The 18,693-nt window shown below is 48.4% G+C and overlaps 1 protein-coding gene across 1 annotated transcript in view; it reads right to left on the reverse strand.

Moving 5' to 3' along the window:
- Positions 1-14,934: 14,934 nt before the first annotated feature.
- Positions 14,935-18,693, reverse strand: part of CSMD2 (CUB and Sushi multiple domains 2) — a 553,689-nt gene continuing 549,930 nt past the window's right edge. Inside the window, exon 71 of the mRNA XM_040455784.1 lies at positions 14,935-17,366. Within this exon, the coding sequence (XP_040311718.1) occupies positions 17,155-17,366 (212 nt within the window). The 3' untranslated portion in view covers positions 14,935-17,154. The remainder of the gene's footprint in view (positions 17,367-18,693) is intronic.

An 18,693-nucleotide genomic window follows, 5' to 3' on the forward strand; every position in this document is an offset into this window, starting at 1 on the left:
GTCAAGGGCATGTCCTGGTGATGGTGAGGAGCTGCTTTGAGACCCTCACTCCAACTTCACCGGGTAGGGGGGTGGGCAGGGCAGGAGAATACCCCTATAGACAGCAGCCGACAAGGAAAAGCTTGTTCACGATCATATATGCAGCCCCTGACCCAACCCCAGTCCTGAAGTTTCCCAGAAACAGAGGAGGTGAGGCAAGCCGGGCTGGAGGTCACGCTAAGCCCTTCCGGCACATCCTGGGCATTTTCTCCAGGGACTTTCCTTGAGCAACTAATTTCTTATGAAAACTAGACATTGGTGATTGATCTTAGTGACTGTGAAATGAAAATGGGATAAATTTTGGCCACCAGGAGGCTCAAAGGTTCAAGATCCAGTTCCAAAAACTGAGCAGGCCCTTTTGGTTAGCAATTTGTGCATCGATCCCTGACTTCATTTTGTCTGGCTTTGTTTTCACTTCCTTATCTTTTACTATTTTCTGTTTTTTTTTTGGTGGTATGTACATCTCTTAAAGCTGGTCAAATCCTATTTTGGGATGCAGTGGCCTGATGAATTAATAAATTATTCTGATGAAACAAAGAAAAAATAAGACTGTTTTGGATTCTTCTGGCATTTTCCTTGTTGAACTCAAAGCATGGAGGAAAGGGGGTGTAAATCAGGGGTACACATTGAGGCTGTGGGGGAGGATTGGGGCGCATGATCTCATACCCTTTGTGCTGGACTGGTATCTTCCTTTCACTGTTCTTTGTGGTTCTTCATACATGAGTGGATGTACGAGCTCATGAGGCGTTGCCTTTTGTCCATAACAGGTGGCTCCTCGGTCTGCTGGCCATCTCCACATGTCTGCTTTGATATTTCCCCTGGGGTCTCTGTGCTAGGAAATCTGAGGTATCTGGGACCCAAATGATGCAAAGATTATGGATGAAAAGAAAGAAAGGCTTGCCAAAGGGGCCGAATTTTACCTGACTCTTCTGATTTGCCCCCCCCCCCCTGCCCCCCAGTTCAGGAACAGAGCTGACACACTTTGTACTTGAGGAGGGCCCAGGTGGAGGGTCTCTATGGGGGTTCTTTCCCCTCCTTTCTTCACCTACCCCTTCTGGTAATGTCCAGAAGACGTTGTGGCTGAAGACACTTAAGTTTCCTAATCAAATTTCAGTCTGTATTTTTGTGAAGTGGGTTATAGGCAGCTCTTTGCCTTTTAAATTCTGCTGTCCTTGAATTCTGGTTGTGAACTGGTAGAGGGTGGGGAGAGAGTGATATTTCAGATTTGGACTTGGCCTTGATCAGAATCCACTGGAAATTGTTTCTTCCTGTAGGAGTCAGAATCTCCAATGTAGATTATAGTAGTGGTTGGGATGGGCTAATGGTCTGCACATCTGGGGACAAAGATGAGATCTGGGAGAAAATTAGTCATTGTCACCCTGGAAGAGAAGTTCCAGGTTGTGTTGACATGTTTTCACGTAACCTCTTTCTAGCAGTTACTCTGAGAGTGACCAGATCCACAGGGTTTGCCTTCCTGGAAGACAGGACAGAGGGCACAGGCAACTCATTGCCATGTTCTTGCCATTAGCAGGGAGGGCCCAGAGGTCAGTTACAAATGTCAGGGGCCATGAAAGTTGACCAGCCAACCCAGGCAGGAACAAGAACTTTTTTATCAATCTAGATAGCTAGAGCTGGCTATGACTAATACGACCGAGAAAGCAGTACTAGGAAAAAACCCAGAGAGATGCTCCTGGGCCGGGGCTGGCTTTCTGTTGGCTTTCGTGTCAATAGGCTGCTGGGTGCCTGTGTTGTCACAAGTTCTGGGCTGCGCCAGGAACCTGACTAGGCACCTAATTCCCAGATTGGCAGTGGGAATCACCAGGTGAGATTGGGGCATCCCTGGGCTTGAGGTCTGAAGAGAAGGTGTGAGGGACTCCATAGTTACAGGGCTCAGGCGGCTTGTAGAAGGAGGTGGGTCAGGGGCAAAGGAAGGATTGAGAGAAGGGGGGGGGGGGGGACAAGTCAGAAAAGATGGTGGTGTGTGGATGGGGAGAGCAAGAAACAGACAAGGGAAGAGAAAGAACAAAGGGACAGTCAGGGGAGAAGGCAGTCGACATTGGGAGATAGGAAGGGTAACAGGTAGAAACAGGTGTTCGCTGTCCTGGGTGTCCAGCGAGTGAGGTAGACAGACGGCCAGGAGAGGTGGGGGTGGGGCAGGCAGAGCTGAATCGGGGAGAGCAAGAACTGGAGCACGTGGAGGGGGAAGTGAAGCAGGGAGACAGGAGGCAGCTTCTTCACAGTTCCCGAATTAGAAACAGAGGGCTGGACTGTTTGGGTCACCAGTCTATATCCTCCCCCTGTTCCACTCTCCTGTGACCCAGACTCCTGTCACGACAAAGATCAAGACCGATGTCCAAGATCAAGACTGATGTCTAAGAGCTTACTGCCTGTGTTTTCTTCTAGGAGTTTTATGGCTAAGGAGGATTAAAAGGAAGACCACTGACCACAGTTGGGCATCTTTCCCACTCTCCTGGCAAAGGAAAAGCAAGAACGTTAGGTACTTCTGGTCAGGACTTTCCAAGGTTGATTTACTGTTGGTCTCTGTGGGACTCTAGGGCGTCGAAGGTGGATCTCATGGCCTGCCCCGGACACACAGGCAGTAACTTCCGTCTTGTCTGATCTGTATGCCAAGTCAGGGCTAAAGTCCACCCAACACTGCCCATCCCAGAGCGCTGAGTGGCCCGATTCGGTTCTCTCACCCCTTGCACATTGCTGTGTGTGCTTCTGCGGGGGACTGCCGCTCTACGCCCTCTCTGGGCCTTCTCTTGCCGTCCGAAAGCAATGCGCTCAGCTGAACTCTCTCTGAGGCTGACGTGTCAGCACAACCTCACGTGCCAAAGTTACTGACCATCCCTCGGTGCCCTGGGCCACCGTCTCCTTGAGCCCGCCTCTTCAGACCCTTGCCTTCTCCTCTAGGCCTGTGCATCCCCCTTGAGAAGTCCTACTCCACACTCATCAGCCCCTAACACCCCCCTCTCTTCACCTAACCTGTGTGGCACCACCGGGTCCTGCCTTTCTCTGGATGCTCCTGCGCCCCGCCCACCCCCCCCCCCCCCCGCCCCCCGGCCGGAAGAAGCAGGGAACCCTCCTCCTGGTGGGGAGGCGGGGTTGCTGTCTTCCTTGCGCCTGGCTGCTGCCTCCAGATCGGTCCTTCTTTTCCTCCTATTTATGTGACCGAGAGCTGAGAGCTAATAGCTTAAAGGCTCACGTGTATTAAGTACCTGAGGGCCAGGCACTCTGCCAAGGGCCAGCGATGACAGCATTTCCGCCTCACCACTACCTCCGTGAAGTGGTGTCATTATTATCCCCGTTTGGGGGCCACAGAGGCTCAGGTTCGTCACTCGCCTCAGGCCACACAGCTAGTTCCGTGGGAAAGCCCGGATTCCAGTCCGGTAGTTTGGCTCCAGGGCCTGCACTCTTGGCCACGTGCCACCATTGGGTCCTTTGAAAGTCTGCTCCTGTGGTGCCCCTGCAGTTCACCTGTATTGTCCCGTAGCCCTCCCTGCCTGTGTCAGCCCCCCACCCCCTGGATGTGCCCCTGCAAGCACCGAAGACCTCCTCCCCTGGCTGGCAGTCTTCCTTGTCATCCCCTTGGGGGGCTCAGACAACCACAGGAGGGCCATGCAGGCTTTGACCACTCCAGCTTAGCAGCTCAGCCACCTTTGTCCTGGAACCCGCCATCTGTGGTATCATTAATGCAACTAGTTCGGCCACTAATCTCTCTCCTGAGCTCAGATTCGCATAACTAGTTCGTGGCGTCTCCTCTGCGACTCAGCAGGTCCACACCGATTTCCCCCAAGCTTGCTCCTAGCCCTCCAACCTCTTTCTCTTTCATCCCAGTAAAGAGTAGCATCATCCATCCAGTTGCTCAAGAGTCACCTCTGACTCTTCTTCCTCCCTTGCCTCTATATCCAATCACCGAATCATGGGGACTAAATCTCCAAAAGACATCTTGACTCCACCCCTTGCTCTCCATTCCCATGGCTACTGCCTTCGTCCTGGCTACCATCACCCACCTGGTCCGCTGCAGCCGCCTCCTAACTCGCATTCCTACTTCTGCTTTTTGGTCTTCTTCAACCCAAGCTCCAAAAGTTGCATGTTATTTTCTTACAACATAAATCAGGTCAGGTCACTGGGCTTTCCACCCCGGGTGCATGATTTTGCATTTGCTCTCTGTCACACAATGTTCCCCTCCTTTAATACACTTTAGCCACAGTGGCCTCCCTTCTGTTCCTCCAACAGGTGAGCTCTTCCCAATGTTCGCACATGCAGTTCCCACTTCATGGATTCCTCTTCCCTGCATTCATCACCTGGCTAGTGCCCACTCATCTTTCAGGTCGCAATTTATTTGAGATTTTTCTTGCTTCTTGAGGTGGCCCTGCATTGCTATAAACCTTAGGACTGCTTTTTTTGTATCCCAAAGATTTTGGACTGTTGTATTTTCATTTTTCTCTATGTATTTTTAAAATTTTTATTTATTTTTGAGAGATACAGAGAGAGAGAGAGAGAGAGAGAGAGAGAGAGAGAAGGAACAGGGGCAGAGAGAGAGGGAGACACAGAATCTGAAGCAGGCTCCAGGCTCTGAGCTGTCAGCACAGAGCCCAGTGCAGGGCTCGGACCCATGAACCATGAGATCATGACCTGAGCCGAAGTTGGGTCCTTAACTGAGCCACCCAAGAGCCCCCTCCATGTAATTTTTTATTTCTTCTTTGAGTTCTTGGTTGACCCATTCATTATTTTGTAGCGTGTTAGATAGTCTCCATGTTTTTGTGTTCTTTCCAGATATTTCCTTGTGGTCAATTTCTAGTTTCATAGCATTGTGGTTGGAAACAATGCATGGTATGACTTCAATTACTTTAAATTTGTTGAGACTTGTTTTGTGACCTAATATGTGATCTATTTGCATGTTATTTAACCTCCATGCATTTGTGTTCTTTCCAGATGTTTCCTTGTGGTCGATTTCTAGTTTCATAACATTGTCTTTGGAAAATATGTATGGTATGACTTCAATCTTTTTGAATTTGTTGAGACTTGTATGTGATCTATTCTGGAGAATGTTCCATGTACACTTGAAAAGAATGTTTATTCTGCTGTTTTAGGATGGAATGTTCTGATTATATCTGTTAGATCCACCTGGCCCAACGTATCATTCAAAGCCACTGTTTCCTTGTTGATTTTCTGTTTGCATGATCTATCCATTGATGTAACTGAGGTATTAACAAGTCCCCTACTATTATCATATTACTCTTGACTATTGCCTTTATGTTTGTTATTAACTGCTTTATATATGTGGGTGCTTTCATATTGGGTGCGTACATATTTAGAATTGTTATATCTTCTTGTTGGATTGTCTCCTTCATGATTATATAGTGTCCTTCTTTGTCTCTTGTTGCAGTTTTTGTTTTAAAGTGTATTTTGTCAGATATAAGTATTGCTATCCTGGCTGTCTTTTCACTTCCATTTGTGTGATAAATAGTTTTCCATCCCTTCACTTTCCATATGCATGTGTCTTTAGGTCTGTAATGAGTCTCTTGTAGGCAGCATATCGATGGGTCTTGCTTTTTATCCAATCTGTCACCCTATGTCTTTTAATTGGAGTGTTTAGTTCATTTACATTCAAAGTAATTATTTATGGGTATGTGCTTATCGCCATTTTGTTTCTTGTTTTCTGGTTGTTTTTATAGTTCTTTTCTGTTTCTTCTCTTGCTCTCTTCTCTCACGGTTTGCTGGCTTTCTTTAGTGATATCGTTGGATTTCTTTCTCTTTATTTTTTTGCATATCTATTACTGGTTTTTGATTTGTGGCCACCATCAGGTTTGTATATAACACCTTATGCATACGGTAGTCTACAGTATATTGATGGTCGCTTCAGTTTGAGCCCATTCTTTACTCTTCTCCCCCCTGTTTAGGTATGTGGTGTCATGCTTTACATCCTTTTATTTTGTGCATCCCCCTTGACTGATTTTTATAGACATACTCAATTTTACTGCTTTTGTGCTTCCTACTTTTCTTACTCCCACTTAGGGTCTTTCCTGCAGGAGGGTACCTGCAACCACTTAGACCGAGGCAGGCTGGATTGTGGGGGGCGAGGGGGATCTGCAGCCGGGGTGGGACACATGGGGTTAGCAAGGTTTGTACGTGTCTGTTGGGTGAGGGGACCTGGAGCGGAGGCCCGGCTGGAGGGGGCGGGCCTGCAGGGAAATGTGGCGGGCAGGGTGTGCTGTTAGCAAGACAGGCAGGGAGTCTGGTGACCTGCCGGTTCCCACAGGTGGCTGTGGGATATGTTGAGGTGCCAGATGCCCACCAGCTCCTTTGTTCCTGGAGGAGTCTCCCCGTGATCACTGTCCCTCTGTGACACGCTCTGAGATGAGTAAACAAATCTCCCTCTTGTAGGTCTCAGGAGTGTTTCCAACTGCTGCTTCTATGCTGTATGTCTGTGGGCTGTTTGTTGTACTATCTCTTTAAGGAAAGGGACTCAGTTTCCCAGAGCCAAGCCCACTCACTGACTTTTAAAGTTCCAGGTGTTGAGTCCCGCTGATGATAAGAACTCATGAAGTTTGGCCCCCCTGGCTTTCAAAGCCAAATGTTAGGGGGATTCGTCTTCCTTGTGTGGTCTCTCCAGGGTCCTCTCCCCTCCATGCTCACAGGTCCCTCCCTCCCCTGGACAGTCTCCGGGGTCCATTTAGCTCCTGACTGCATCTCCACCCTTCCTACCCTCTTCGATGAGGCCTCTTCTCTGCCTTGACTTGTGGAGAGTCTGTTCTGCCATTTTCTGGGTTATTTACACTGGTGTGAGTGTTTCCTAGTTGTATCCATGGGATGAGGTGAGCCCAGGATCCTCCTACTCAGCTACCTTCCCTGGAAGCCCTCTCTCAGGGCTCAATTTGAAAGCCACAGACTCCTACCTGACTCTCTTTGCATTATCACAGTCTGTTTTTACATGTTTATTTCTTAGTGTCTGTGATGGACACTGCTGGGCGCTTCCCCCCTTCTCTCTTTTTTTTTTAATGTTTATTTATTTTTAAGAGATGGAGAGACAGAGTGTGAGTGGGGAAGGGGCAGAGAGAGAGAGGGAGACATAGAATCCGAAGCAGGCTCCAGGCTCTGAGCTGTCAGTACAGAGACCAGTGCAGGGCTCGAACCCACCAGCTGTGAGATCATGACCTGAACCGAAGTCGGATGCTTAACCGACTGAGCCACCCAGGCGCCCCACTTCCCCCCTTCTTAAGCGTACTGTAGTTTTTGTTTAGGTAGCTTTTCCTTCCAGGAAGCCCATGTGTCTCAGGGCTTCCCCTCCTTGGGTTCCAGACAGGGCCTGCTTTGTCTCGGGATAATCCCATTCTCCTTGGCCTGTTTTCCAACTAGGAACACAAGTAGCTATGCAATGATGACATTCTCATGATGACAGGGATTGGATGATCAGGAATGGGTGACCCGATTTGCGTCAATGAAATAACTGCTGGGGGATGGGAATAGAAGATGAGTTTCTGAACATTACTGCCTTGAGAAAGCCTCCCTGGAGCCACGGCCACACAGCCGAGGGAATCCCAGAGAAATGGAGCTGGAGATCCTGGCTAAGTCACAGCCCACTCAGTTACTGGACTTTGTCACGGGAGCCAACGCATTTTGTTGTGAAGTTAGTTTGAGTTGGGTTTCTTCTTTCTGCAGTGGGGAGGAAATACACCTAAGGACCTTCGGTCCCTAACCACTCCCCACCCCTTACCCCGTCTCCTCTATTATCACCTCCTTCCTGTCTTCATATCCCTTCCTGATAGGGAAAAATCTGTTAAAAGATGGCCAAGACTGATAGGGAAATTCCAGTCCCTGACCGAAGAACCCCCTTCCGGGTTCTTCTTCCCGCCCCGCTTGCCCAAATGCCAAATTACTCCTAACGGGGAATGCAGATATAATAGACTGTAAATTGTTCCCTCTGCTTACGCTCGGGGCTCAGACCTCTGGAGAGTGATCTCCCCTGAGCCCGCTGGTGTGAAATCAACCTCCTGCCTTTCAACATCTCTGGGTGCTGCTTGGTTCTTTCACTGGGCGATCAGACCAGGTTCTGTAACATTTGGTTCTCTGACCGGGAAACCCAACCATGGTGGCCCGTTGTTGCCATTGGTTTGGGAAAATGGCGAGGTGGTGATGGAGCAAGGAATTGCAATGGAGAAGGCGCGCCCTGCCTGATTTTCGGCAATCTGCTCGGTGGCTTCAGGCTGCCCCCCTCCACTGTTCCCGCTGGACTGGAGGAGACTTGGCAGGTGACGACCTGGACCCGACGTCAGATACCGGTAAGGCCTGGGACCCAATTCTGTCCTGTCCAGCCCACCCACAGGAGTGGAAGCGGGACCTGATCACTCCCCAGAGACCTCAAGTGGTCTCACCTGTCGGAATTCTGTGGGAGGGAATGTCATAACCTCTGGTGTGTATGTGAGCGTGAGTGTGCGACTCGGTCTGGCTTGCCTGCCGAGTTCAGTTCTGTGGCTCCATGCGCGGGCACCCTGACGGTCCCCAGAAGTCCATGGAGTCTGAGTGGGCCCATCTGCGATTCCGTGGTGAACGGCACGCAGCCCATGGCGGCATCGGAATAGTTTCCAGTCGTGTCACAAAGCTGAGACCGCTATGGCTAAGTGTCACCTAAGTTCCTTTGGGATATGGCCAGATAGGCATCTGACTGGCCTCCTCATTAAAGGGGGCACCCCTACTCCTCTGTCTTTGCAATTCCTTCTCACGGGAACACTATGGGGTGTGACAGAGCAAAAAAGGGGTTTTCGGGAGACTACGGAATTAAGACGACCCCCAGCAAGTTAAGGACCCTATGTAACTTGGAATGGCCCACTTTTGGTGTAGGATGGCTCTCGGAGGGAACCTTAGATGTCCTAACGGTTCGCCATGTCTGGCGTGTTTTCATCTGGGACCCAGGTCACCCTGATCAGTTCTCGTATATTGACTCCTGGTTAGGGATTGCCCAAACCATTCCCCCTTGGGTAAGATTTACCTGCAACAAACAGGGACAGGCTAGGGTCTTAGATGCCTCGACAAAGCAGCCCAAGGAAGGTCAACAGAAGTCCCGACCTCCACAAATTCTTGCCAGTGATCTACAGGAAGAACCAATCTTGCCCCCAAACCCCCCCGTTCCCAATACTTCGCCACCTTCAGTCTCCCCACCACCTCTGGACTCAGCAGGTCCTCTCTCCCCCCGGACCAGCTGCCAGATTGTGCCCTTGGCCAGGTGCAGGAACTCTCCAGACGCCGGTCCACATCTGCCAGTACCAAGAGGCTCTCCTCTGGGGGATCTGAGCAGGGGCTAAGAAGCCCATGAGTATGCCCAGAAGCTAGGGGAATCCCCTGGGGATTATTATGGGAGGCTCTACAAGGCTTATGATGTTTACACCCCATTTGATCCTGAGACACAAGAGAGCTGCCAAAAGGGGGGAGGCCCAGAACCTCCTTAGCAAGGGATCAGTGCGCCTACTGCAAGGAGAAAGGATGTTGAAAGAATAAATATCCCAACTGGGGAAAGTCCCAGAAACCCAGCCGATATGCAGAAGAACGCTGCAGGAAAGACCTCATAGGCCTAATAGGAGTAGATTCAGATTGAAGGGGACTGGGCTCACTTCTTGGCCCCCATGGGCCCATGGTCAAAATGAAAGTAGGGGGCCAAACTATGACTTTTATGTGAATTCGGGGGCCACATGGTACAGCATGAATTCCTCTATCTACCTGAGTGCCCTATCCCTCTCCTCGGCTGGGATGTATTCTCAAAGCTGGGGGCCCAAATAACCTTTGAGCCAATGGGACGCACCAGCCTCTGACTGGATCCAAATGAAGGTTATTCTGCGCCTAGGCCCAACCAAGTGGCCCGTCCGAATTCAGGACTGCCTTCTCCACTGTATGGGCCGAGGACAGCCCCCCCAGACTTGCCCACAACTGGGCCCTCGTCATTGTAGAGTTAATCCCAGGGGCTCAACCTCAGAGACAGTGGCAATACCCCCACCACAAGAGATAAGGGTGGGCATCCAAGAACACCTGACCAGACTCAAAGAAGCAGGCATGCTGGTTGAATGCCAATCACCGGGAACACCCCACTCTTGCCAGTCAAGAAGCCGGGAGGAGTGTATTGACCGATCCAAGACCTATGGGTTATCAACAAAGTGACTGTCTCCTTGCACTTGGTGTTCCTGAACCTGTACACCCTCCTCAGCCAGATCCCAGGCTCTATCAGATAATTTACTTGCCTAGACTTAAAGGATGCCTTCTTCTGCCTCCACTTGGCCCCCAGAGCCAACCCTTGTTTGCCTTCGAATGGACCGAACTAGACACAGGGCGTCAGATGCAACTGATTTGGACGCGCCTCCCACAGGGGTTTAAAAACTCGCCTGCCTTCTTTGGGGAGGCACTGACCGGAGACCTCGCCAGCTTTCCAAGGGAGGACACACGTTGCACCCTTCTCCAGTATGTGGATGACCTCCTCCTTGCCAGCAATACCCGAGAGAAATGTACAGAGGGCATAAGGGCCCTCCTCCAACTCCTGTTGTCCGGGTGTCATGAAAAAAGACACAGATCTGCCAACAGCAAGTCCAATACTTAGGCTTGCTCCTCACCCATGGACAAAGAGCTCTAGGGCCGGAGAGAAAAAGATCATTACCTCCCTACCCCAGCCCCAAACTAAGAGGGGATTACAAGAATTCCTGGGGGCTGCAGCATTCTGCCGGATCTGGATTTCTGGATTCTCCGCAATAACAAGACCCCTCTTATAATCTCTTGGTAAGGCCGGATCGAGAGCCCCTGTCTGGACAGAGGAGGCCTAAGCCGCCTTCCTAGAGACAAAGGCCGCCTTGGGGTAGGCACCAGCCCTTGGCCTGCCAGACATAGAAAAGCCTTCTAATCTCTTTGTGCATGAGGTGGAAAAGGTCTCCCTTGGGGTTCTCACACACACCATTGGCCCTTGGCAACGACCAATAGCATACCTGTTGAAGAGGCTGGACCCAGTGGTGGCAGGATGGCCACTGTGCCTTAAGGCGCTATCGGCTACAGTTCTGCTCATTAAGGAGGCAGATAAACTCACCCTGGAACAACTAGACGTCAAGGTACCTCATGCTATTGTGTCTCTCATGAACACTCACAGACACTGCTTCCTTCCCAACTCTTGGCTAACACAATACCAGGGCCTCCTCTACGAGAATCCATGGGTCACTCTTGAAACAGTGTGGACGCTGAACCCTGAAACTTTCCTACTTCTGAGGAAGGGACACCAGATCATGACTGTTCCGAGATGACTGATGAAGTATTCGCAAGCCACCCACATCTGCGTGACCAGGCCCTACAGAACCCAGGCCTCACATTGTTCAGTGATGGTAGCAGTTTCATCACAGAGGGCATTTGAAAGGCAGGGTACACAATGACAACCACAGATGAAGTCCTAGAGGCCAATGCCCTACCTGTGGGATGGTCAGCACAACGGGCTGAATTCTATGCCTTAATCCGAGCCTTCACCATTAGGGTATGCCTATTCCTTTGGTTTTAGCTGTTTTGATTTACTTTATTTTAGGTACGCCTCTTATTATAGCACAGAGTTGAGTTTTACTTTGTGAACGCATCTGAAACCTTTTAACAAGTGAATTAAACCTAATTACATGCTGTGATACAATGGCTGTGTTTATTTTCAGATCTGTCATAATATTTTATGTTGTATTTGCTTTGTGTATTTGTCCTGCTTACTGGTTCTTTCAGAATGTGATATTTTGGGTCCTTTTAAAATGTGCATTAATATTTAGTAAAATTTATATTTGTATTCTAACGATTTCCTTTATACTAATACACCTATGTACTGCCCTCCATCCTCCTTTTCACTACTTAGGTTCTTATTATTTTTTAAGCTTTATAATAGTGGTTCTCAATGCAGGGGAGGGAAGGTGTGTGTGTGTGTGTGTGTGTGTGTGTGTGTGTGTATCAGTTTTGCTTCCCAGAAGATATCTGGCAATATCCGAAAACATTTTTTGGTTGTCACTGCTGGAGGAGGGTGCTACTGGCATCTAGTGGGTAGAAGCCAGGGATGCTTCTAAACGTTCTATAATTCACAGCACAGCCAAGCACTACAGAGAAAAGTATCCACCCCAAACGTCAATGGTGCCAAGTATGAGAAACCTTTCTTTACGTGATCTTTTGACTCCAACCTCTTCTCTCTGTGGCCATCAGTGGGTTCATTTTACTTCCCCCCTTTCCTCTCCCTTCCCTTCCCATTAAAAAACGATTTCCACTTTGACAGACACATGGCATTTACATACTGTTCTTCTGTCTCTGTCACCATCTTCATTTTAGATTTCAATATAATCACTTCTCAATACCAGCCTTTTTGCTGAAGTTCCTAGTTGGCACTTGGTTGGATGAAGCCTGTCCTCTCATTAGGAGACTTTTCAGGAAAGGCTCCTGAGTAAAATATTCCTGAGTTCTGGAATATTTAATACTGTTTCATAGTCTTAACACTTACTGCCTGGATAATACTTGGCTCACATTTTCCCTTCAGCTGAGAAACACTGCTCCTCTCTTGTTTTGCTTACTGTGTGCTGCTATTAGGAAGTCTGATGACCTGATTTTCTTTTCTTGCCACAGACTTATTTTTTAACCTGGAGGCCCAGAGAATGTTTTTTTCCCCTTTTAAAATATGGTCTTACTGGGGTATGTCCCAGATCTGGCCATTCTAGGATAATTTTCCCAGGAGCATGGTGGGCCTTTCAACATATAAGTTAATTATATGTATACGGTAATTTCTTTTAAAAAAAAAAATTTTTTTTTAACGTTTATTTTTGAGACAGAGAGCATGAACAGGGGAGGGTCAGAGAGAGGGAGACACAGAATCCGAAACAGGCTCCAGGCTCCGAGCTGTCAGCACAGAGCCTGACACGGGGCTCAAACTCATGGACCGCGAGATCGTGACCTGAGCCGAAGTCGGCCGCTCAACCGACTGAACCACCCAGGCGCCCCTACGGTAATTTCTTTTAATTCTAGAAAGTTTTCTGAGAGCATAATTAAATTTTTGTTAACGTTTATTTATTTTGGGGGGGGAGGGGCAGAGAGCGAGGAGACACAGAATCTGAAGCAGGCTTCAGCACAGAGCCTGACTCGGGGCTTGAACTCACCAACCGCGAGATCAGAGCTGAAGCACGTGACCCTGAGAGCATAATTTTAAATATTAATTCTGGTCTATTTATTTATGTTTCCTTCTTCAGGGATTTCTACTGCACATAAATCAGTTTATCTTTGTCTTCTGTATCTCACTTTCTTACCTTTTACTCCTTTGATTTTTGTTTTCTTACACATTTTAATTTTCTTCCCATATGCCCTTGATTATACTTTTTTTCCTGAATCTGTTGTCCCTTGGATACTTTGCAGTTTGGTCTTAATTTCTAAGATGTGTTTGTCCTTTTTTTTTTTGGTGAAAACTCTTATTTCGTATCTTCCTCTTGTATGCCTGTTTGCATTCCCCTGATGTGTGTTGTACTTAATATTTGCAATTGCTTGTTTAATTGTATTCAGCTAGTGTTGGAATGCTTTTTTAAACAAGTTTTTTATTTATGTCATCTCTACACCGTGGCAGCCACCATTCTACTTTCTGTTTCTATGGACTCATGCAGGATTTGTCTTGTTCATTTCACTGCTTCATTCCACTCAGCGCAGCATTCTCAAGGTTCATCTATGTTGTAGCATGTGTCACAATCTCCTTCCTTTTTCAGGCTACTACACTGTGTATGCACCACATCTTGTGTCTCCATTCTTCTGTCAGTCGACATTTGGGCTGCTACCACCCCTAAGCTGCGGCAGATAATGCTATGAGCCTGGGTGTACATACATCTCTTTGTGACCCTGCTTTTCTTTTGGATACATGCTAAGAGGAAGTGCTGGATCATGTAGTGGTCCATTTCTCGAGGAACCTCCATACTGTTTTCCACAGCGGCTGTACTACCTTACGTTCCCCCCAACACTCCACTGTGGCTCCACTTTCTCCACATGTTCACCAATGCTTGGTATATTCTGGCTTTTTTTTTTTTTTTTTAATGTTTATATATTTTTGAGAGAGAGACAGAGAGGGAGAGAGAGGGAGAGAGGACACAAGTGGGGGAGGGGCAGAGAGAGAGAGAGAGAGGGAGGGGCAGAGAGAGAGAGAGAGAGGGAGACACAGAATCCGAAGCAGGCTCCAGGCTCTGAACTGTCAGCACAGAGCCCGATGCGGGGCGTGAACCCTCAAACTGTGAGATCATGACCTGAGCTGAAGTCAGATGCTTAACCTATTGAGCTACCAAGGTCCCCTTTTTCTGTGTTTCTCACAGTCCTAATGGATGTGAGGTGGCATCTCACTGTGGTTTTGACTGCATTTCCCTAATGATGAGCGATGTTTTGCAACTTTTCATGCGCTTGTTGTTTATTTGTATATATTCTTTGGAAAAATGTCTGTTCAAGCCCTTTGCCCATTTTAACATCAGGTCTGTTTTTGTTGTTGAATTGTGGGAATTCTTTACATGTTGGGCGATATCAATCCCTTATCAGATGAGTTGCAAATATTTCTTCTGTAGGTTACCTTTTCACTCTGTTGATTGCGTGCTTTGAAGCAGTTTTTAGATTTGATGAAGTCCAATTATCTATTTTTTCTCTTGTTGCCTGTGCTTTTGGTGTCCTATCCAAGAAAGCATCGCCAAATTGGATGTCATGAACATTCCCCCATGCTTTCTTATAGGGCTTTTATATTTTAGGTCTTATATTTAGGTATGTGATCCATTTTGTGTTAATTTTTGTAGATGGTAGGTTTCCACATTTCCACTCTTGGCTTCTGGCCCCAAATGTGTCTTTCCTTCCCTTCCCCAAGAAACATGTGCCCCCTAGCCATGAAAAAGGCCATTAGGATGTAAGAAACCAATGCAAAAATTTATATTTTATTTGAATTCAAAAAATTTAAAATTGCCTTCAAATTCAGGAAAGTACCATAATGCAGGACCCCAGGGGAAGCCTCATATACAGAGACAGATAAATTAAATGTATATACTGCAGACAAGCCAAGAAGGTGTAGATTACATATTTACAGTCCTTGATGTTTTCTGAAAACCATATTTATACATTTTATTACATTTACAAAAAAGGCTTCCACTACCGTTTACCTACAATAATGAAAAAAAAATGTACACCTTTTTTTCTTTTTTTGGTACTGTACAAACTTTGTATAATAAAAATATATCTCTGTACAAAAGATTTTTTTGTTTGTTTTTGTTTTACTTTTTTTTTTTTTTTTTTTCCTCCTCATGGGATGGTGGTGGGTGTATGGTGTGGATGGCGAGTGAAGGCCTAGACTGCCCCGGTTCCTTCCGACCCTCTGGAGGTGGTGCAGGAATGCCGGAGGTGGGAAACGGTAATGCACAGCAGAGTGCTGGGCGCCCCCCCTGGCATGTGCTCCTTGGGCATCTGCGGGGACACAGGGGAGGGGGTGGAGGCAGGGCTGGTGGAGGAGTCCACTGGTTGGTCTGGGAGGAGTGAAAGAAGGGAGGAAGGGAGCAGCCAAAGAACTTCCTGCATTTGTTTCCGGGAAAGAGAGATATGAGTGCGTGAGTGTGTGTGGCTGAGTTGGCCCTCTCGCGCCAAGCCCAGGGACGCTGTGACCCAGAGTGGGTGTGGGTGGCACGGGGCTCCCGCCATTGTCAGCCTCAGTCCCATCTGCTGGGAACTGACGCCTCTCGCTGTACTCGGCCCCTCTTACTGTGAGGCAGATCGTCTCATCTGTTGAAGAACAGGTGTCCCTGCCACTCCGCTCCCTTCCATTTCGATTTATTTCAGTATATGTGATATGAACATCTCAGGCCAGCATGTCACACGTGCACAGGTGCTTAAGCCCATAGGGACCTTCCCGAGGACAGAGAAAATGGCTCTAAATGCCACTGTTTGATTCCTAAACTTGCTAGTGTCCCAACAATACTTGTATGGAATTCAAGCACATGTATGGACCCAAGCACAGTGGAACTCAGAATTAATCAAATCTTCTCGCAGGGAGCTGGAGAGGTTGTGACTTTCATTCACTCCGTTCTTTCCGTTCAGGAGCTCCCAGGTCTTGTGTCTGCTGTAGCCAGGGGCTGCTGGGGGCCAAGGGGGCAGCACCAGCTCTAGGAGGTCCCTTTCCCTGAGGCTGCCCAGACGGAGGGAGAAGAGCCCAGACAGGACACACAGGTCCTCTGCCTGGCCCACCAGCCCCGGCCATAGTCCTACTATACAGATTCACCTGCTCCTCCCTGTATTTGGTGCCCCTTTAGACCTGGGTTTTTGGCAGCTGGTGTAGTGGACTTTGGGGTCAGACCCACCTGGGTTAGCATCCTGACTCCACACTTACGGTGTGGCTTACGTCTCTTCAACCTTTCTGGGCTTCTGTTTTCTCATTTATAAAACAGGAATAACGATTCCTACATTTTGGGTTGTTGTAAGGTCTAGAAATGATACACCTAAAGTGTCAGGCACAGAGAAGAAACTCAACACAAGGCAGCCGTGAGTTTTTGGACACTGGGATAGGCCTGCTCTGCTGTATCAGCACCTTCCCAATGCTGCCGACTCGGCATCTCCGTCTGGGCTACAGCCTCGCTTCTCTTCTCTTTGTCACTTGACAGCCAGACCTGACCTTAGACTCGAGGCCGGATTCCTGCTCTACCTCCCCCAACCCACCCTTCCTTCCCCAGTGCTGCCCAGGACCCAGAATGACTTTTTAACTCACTGGGTTTAGAACTCAATAAAATTCTGTTGGAAAAAATAAACTGATTTCCAAAGTACTTCTTAAGATGTTTTCCTGCCCTTGGAGTAATCCTTGCTGTCACTTTTGCAGGAGAACAGCCAGTTGCGGACGGCTGGTTTCTACACACTGACCACCTAACACACTCGCCGCCTCCTCACACAGGGCCGGCGGGGCGTGCAGCCTCCTCTTCACCTCTTCTCTGTGTTTGTGGGGAGCAGGGCGGGGGGGGCGTCTCTCACACACATTTCTCTTTTTTTAACTTCCGCGGTCTCTTCACAGGACTCAAATGAAGGAGAGGCATGTGTGTCTGTGTGTGCTCGGCACCCCCCCCCCCCCCAGCCACAAGATGCTTTGCTGTTTTAAATCCATAAGCTTCCTGTGTCCGTCTGCAGCCCCTCTTCTGTACTGTCCCGAAGTCGGGGCCCAGCGGGAGTCTTCTCTGGGGTGGCGGGTGCAGGTGGTGGCGGGGTGAGGACCCAAGTCCCAGCAGTAGCGGACACGGGCAGAGAGACAGACGAAGATGGGCATCGGGCACTGTGCTCAGGGGGCTGACGGCCTGTCCCCTGGACAACTGGGGACAAACGGATCGCGCGGGGATTGTAAATGAGAGGGGCGGGCAGGGTGAGGTGGGGAGCAGAAGCAGGCGAGAGAAAAGAGGCAAAGCAAAGAGGAATAAAGGGGAAAGAAGGAAATTAGTTACCTTGACCTTTGATCTTCCCGAACCCGAGAGCGGGTATAGGTGGGGAACACCCACAGCAGGACATACATTTTCCCAATACTGTCTTCTTCCCCTGGCGGTTCGGCTTCCCCATTAGGCACAGGAGACCCAATGCCTAGGGGCCACCACAGTGGGCTCACTTAGGGGCCCAGGAAAATGTTTTTCAAGATCCAATTCTTTCAAAATCGGAATAATAATGGACCTGTAATAATCAGTCCGGACTGAGTTCTATTCAGCTTTGTAACAACACTGTTGTAAGGTACCATGTTTAATATACATTTTTTAATGGAAGAAAAGGGCCCATGAAAGCCCATAGCACAGCCCTGCACCCTGCCCCCTCACTCACTGACCCCACAGGCCTCCATGAATTGCCTTTTTGGGTTCTTATTTTAATTTCAGCTGTTCTTTTAGGCATTATTTGAATTTATCACCTAATTACTCATTCTAAAGATGGTTTTTCGTACATCGCCTCCATGAACCAAGAGCAGCTTTCTCTGTGTTTTCGCTGTGCTCCTGCTCTGGGCAGGACAAGGTGGGCCCCTCACCAGAAGAGCCCGCTGTGGAGAGCTGTGGGCTGGGCAGAATATTCAGAGGCCCTGAATGCTCATGATGAGTGATGCTGAGGGCTGCTGAACTGCACATGACCCAGAGGTGACACACTGTGCACACAGGCACGGGGACCCAGTGGAGCCTGAGGTAGGGAGCAGGGGTTGGGGTGGGGGGGGATATGCAGGTCAGAGGGCATTCTGGTTTCTTCCTTATATTGTTCAGTAATTCAGCAACTTGAAATTCAGAGTCATTACTGATCACTGGTGAGGCCTGATTTATGTCATCGGAAGGGATTTTACCTTTTCTTTTTTGCTTCTATTTGTATGAGTTCTGAGTAGGAAAAAGTACACAGGGATCATAGACATGAAACCTCAGAACTAATTCTGGAATAATTTCTCTTCCTTTAAATGTTTGTTTCAGATGGATGTAAAAGGATGCAGAAAAGCTCAATAATTTAATTATTTGCACTCAATAGTTGCCTTTATGTATTCTGAAAATAATTTTCATCTCATGGATAAATTATCTCAATACCTACAATTTTAAGCTTAGACCTAAGCAAGAGAAATACTCTAGAGGAGAAAGTGGACTCAAAGAAGGAAGGGGAGAATTGGAGGCGGGCAGGGATCGTGTC

The sequence above is a fragment of the Herpailurus yagouaroundi genome, unplaced genomic scaffold (genome assembly GCF_014898765.1).
Source record: "Herpailurus yagouaroundi ecotype Mexico unplaced genomic scaffold, PumYag 77, whole genome shotgun sequence".
NCBI lineage: Eukaryota > Metazoa > Chordata > Mammalia > Carnivora > Felidae > Herpailurus > Herpailurus yagouaroundi.